Source organism: Electrophorus electricus, chromosome 15, assembly GCF_041902795.1.
Source record: "Electrophorus electricus isolate QZ-2024a chromosome 15, ASM4190279v1, whole genome shotgun sequence".
Lineage (NCBI taxonomy): Eukaryota > Metazoa > Chordata > Actinopteri > Gymnotiformes > Gymnotidae > Electrophorus > Electrophorus electricus.
The window spans coordinates 25,590,001-25,592,500 of record NC_137511.1 but is presented as its reverse complement, the minus strand read 5'-3'; the positions used below and the strand labels follow the sequence as shown (position 1 = coordinate 25,592,500).

Here is a 2,500-nt window from a genome sequence, read left to right as displayed (position 1 = left end):
GTGCTGACCCTTAAGCCTAACCCTAACCTTTAACCCTTAACCCTAACCCTAACACAGAGTGAGAGCACAGTGAAGTGTGTGTGCTGACCCTTAAGCCTAACCCTAACCTTTAACCCTTAACCCTAACCCTAACACAGAGTGAGAGCACAGTGAAGTGTGTGTGCTGACCCTTAAGCCTAACCCTAACCTTTAACCCTTAACCCTAACCCTAACACAGAGTGAGAGCACAGTGAAGTGTGTGTGCTGACCCTTAAGCCTAACCCTAACCATAACCCCAAGCCTAACCTAACTCTAACCTTAGCCCTAACCCTAACCCTAACCCTAACCTAACCCTAACCCTAACCCTAACCCTAACCCTAACCCTAACCATAACCCCAAGCCTAACCTAACTCTAACCTTAGCCCTAACCCTAACCCTAACCCTAAGATAGCCCTAGTCCTAACCCGAGCCCTAGACCTAACCTAACCCTAACCCTGACCCCTAACCCTAGCCCTGACCCTTAACCCTAGCCCTAACCCTAGCCTTGACCCTAACCCTAACCCTAACCTAACCCTACCCCTAATCTAGCCCTAGCCCTAAACCCTTAACCCTAGCCCTAACCATAACCCCAAGTCTAACCCTAACCCTAGCCTTGACCCTAACCTAACCCTAACCCTAACCCTAACCCGAACCCTAACCTAACCCTAGCCTTGACCCTAACCCTAACCCTAATACACTGCACTGCTAAGTTGGCCCTGGGCCTTCACCAAATCAAATACATAATACATTATGTATGAGTTTCTAGGGTTTTATTTTGTGCCTTGTTCACGGTGTCCGTTGAAACACGGTGTCCTGTTTGTCTGTTCCAGTACCTGGCCCTCCGGTTGGAATTCTGTTCCCGGAGGTGCGGACCACCTCTGTTAGGGTTATCTGGCAGTCTCCTTCTCAGCCTAATGGGATCATACTGGGTGAGTATGTGTGTGCATGTGTGTGTGTGTGTGTGTGTGTGTACATTATGTAGGATCCCCTGTTTTGGACAAAGTTCCACATGTTGATGTGATGTTTATGATATGAGACATAGTCACAAATACACAGATTTGAGGAGAAAAGTCCATTACTGCTATTCTAAAATGTCTACAGTAAGTGTGTCGCACTGAAGACCCCGATCTGTTAGACACGACTCTAACCCAAATCAATCATTACATTTACACAGCATGTAAATAAATAATAGTTAAATCAGTAACTTCTTGTTATAACTCATATAACTCTTATATAAATTCATATATAAAGCACACTATTTCTAATTTGAGTGCTAGTACAAACTGAGACTAGAAGGCCATGTTGTTACTGACCTGCTACCTCACTGGTTCTCTCCCCAGCCTATCAGATCACATATAGGCTGAATTTCACCAATAGCAACACAGCAACAGTGGACGTGTTGAACCCGAGCACGCGGCAATACACGGCTACCGGGCTGAAAGTGGAATCTGTGTATGTGTTCCGCATCATGGCTCAGACACGCAAAGGCTGGGGGGAAGCAGCAGAAGCCCTGGTGGTTACCACAGAGAAGAGAGGTAACCCACGGCAACCACATCCATTTCTATGACAACATATGTCATCCAACATATGCATTTAGTGCAAGGGACCCATGCCGACCTTCTCCATCTATAATCTGTATTTTTTAAGGTTGTATGTATGATGTATTACACATATAAGCTTTTTGTAAAGTTTTTTTGTGTGTGTGTGTGTGTGTGTGTGTGTGTGTGTGTGTGTGTGTGTGCATGTGACCTTTTACCTCCAGCACGACCCCAACCCACCAGCCGGCCCACGGTGCCACAAGAAAGTGTGCAGGCGCGAAGCGTGCTGTTGTCTTGGGAACCCGGTAGTGACGGTCTCTCACCTGTGCGGTACTATACGGTACAGGTGCGAGAGCTTCCCAGCCACAACTGGACCATCCACTCTGCATCCGTCAAACATGAGGCCTCCTCCTACACCGTAGACAGGTACAGCCCAGCCCCTGAAACACACCTGTACACAGGTACAGCCCCTGAGACACACCTGTACACAGGTACAACTCAGACCTTGAGACACACCTGTACACAGGTATAGCTCCTGAGACACACCTGTACACAGGTATAACCCCTGAGACACACCTCTACACATGTAGACAGGTAGTGTGTGGTGCACTTGTCATATGTGTTAGACGATGTCTCTAACACACATGTGTGTGTGTGTGTGTGTGTGTGTGTGTGTGTGTGTGTGTCAGATTAAAGCCCTTTACTTCATACCAGTTCCGGGTAAAAGCCACTAATGACATAGGAGACAGTGACTACAGTAAAGACAGTGAGGCCATCACCACCCTGCAGGACGGTACGAACTCCCTCCCTCCCTCCCTCCCTCCCTCTGTCTGTCTCCCCCTCTTAATCTCTTTCTCTCTCTTCTTCTGTTTCTTTCCTCCCCACCCTCTCCCCCTCTCCCTCCCTTACTCTAGCCCCAGAGGAAGCACCGACCGTTCTCTCGG

The 2,500-nt window shown here is 48.0% G+C and overlaps 1 protein-coding gene across 1 annotated transcript in view; it reads left to right on the top strand.

The window, feature by feature from the left end:
* LOC113591618 (protein sidekick-2) overlaps positions 1-2,500 on the top strand; it is a 205,274-nt gene that overhangs the window by 175,075 nt on the left and 27,699 nt on the right. Inside the window, exons 28-32 of the mRNA XM_081697979.1 lie at positions 849-947; positions 1,359-1,553; positions 1,781-1,982; positions 2,246-2,349; positions 2,471-2,500. The exon at positions 2,471-2,500 is cut by the window's right edge and continues 41 nt beyond it. Coding sequence (XP_081554105.1) covers positions 849-947; positions 1,359-1,553; positions 1,781-1,982; positions 2,246-2,349; positions 2,471-2,500 — 630 coding nt within the window. The remainder of the gene's footprint in view (positions 1-848; positions 948-1,358; positions 1,554-1,780; positions 1,983-2,245; positions 2,350-2,470) is intronic.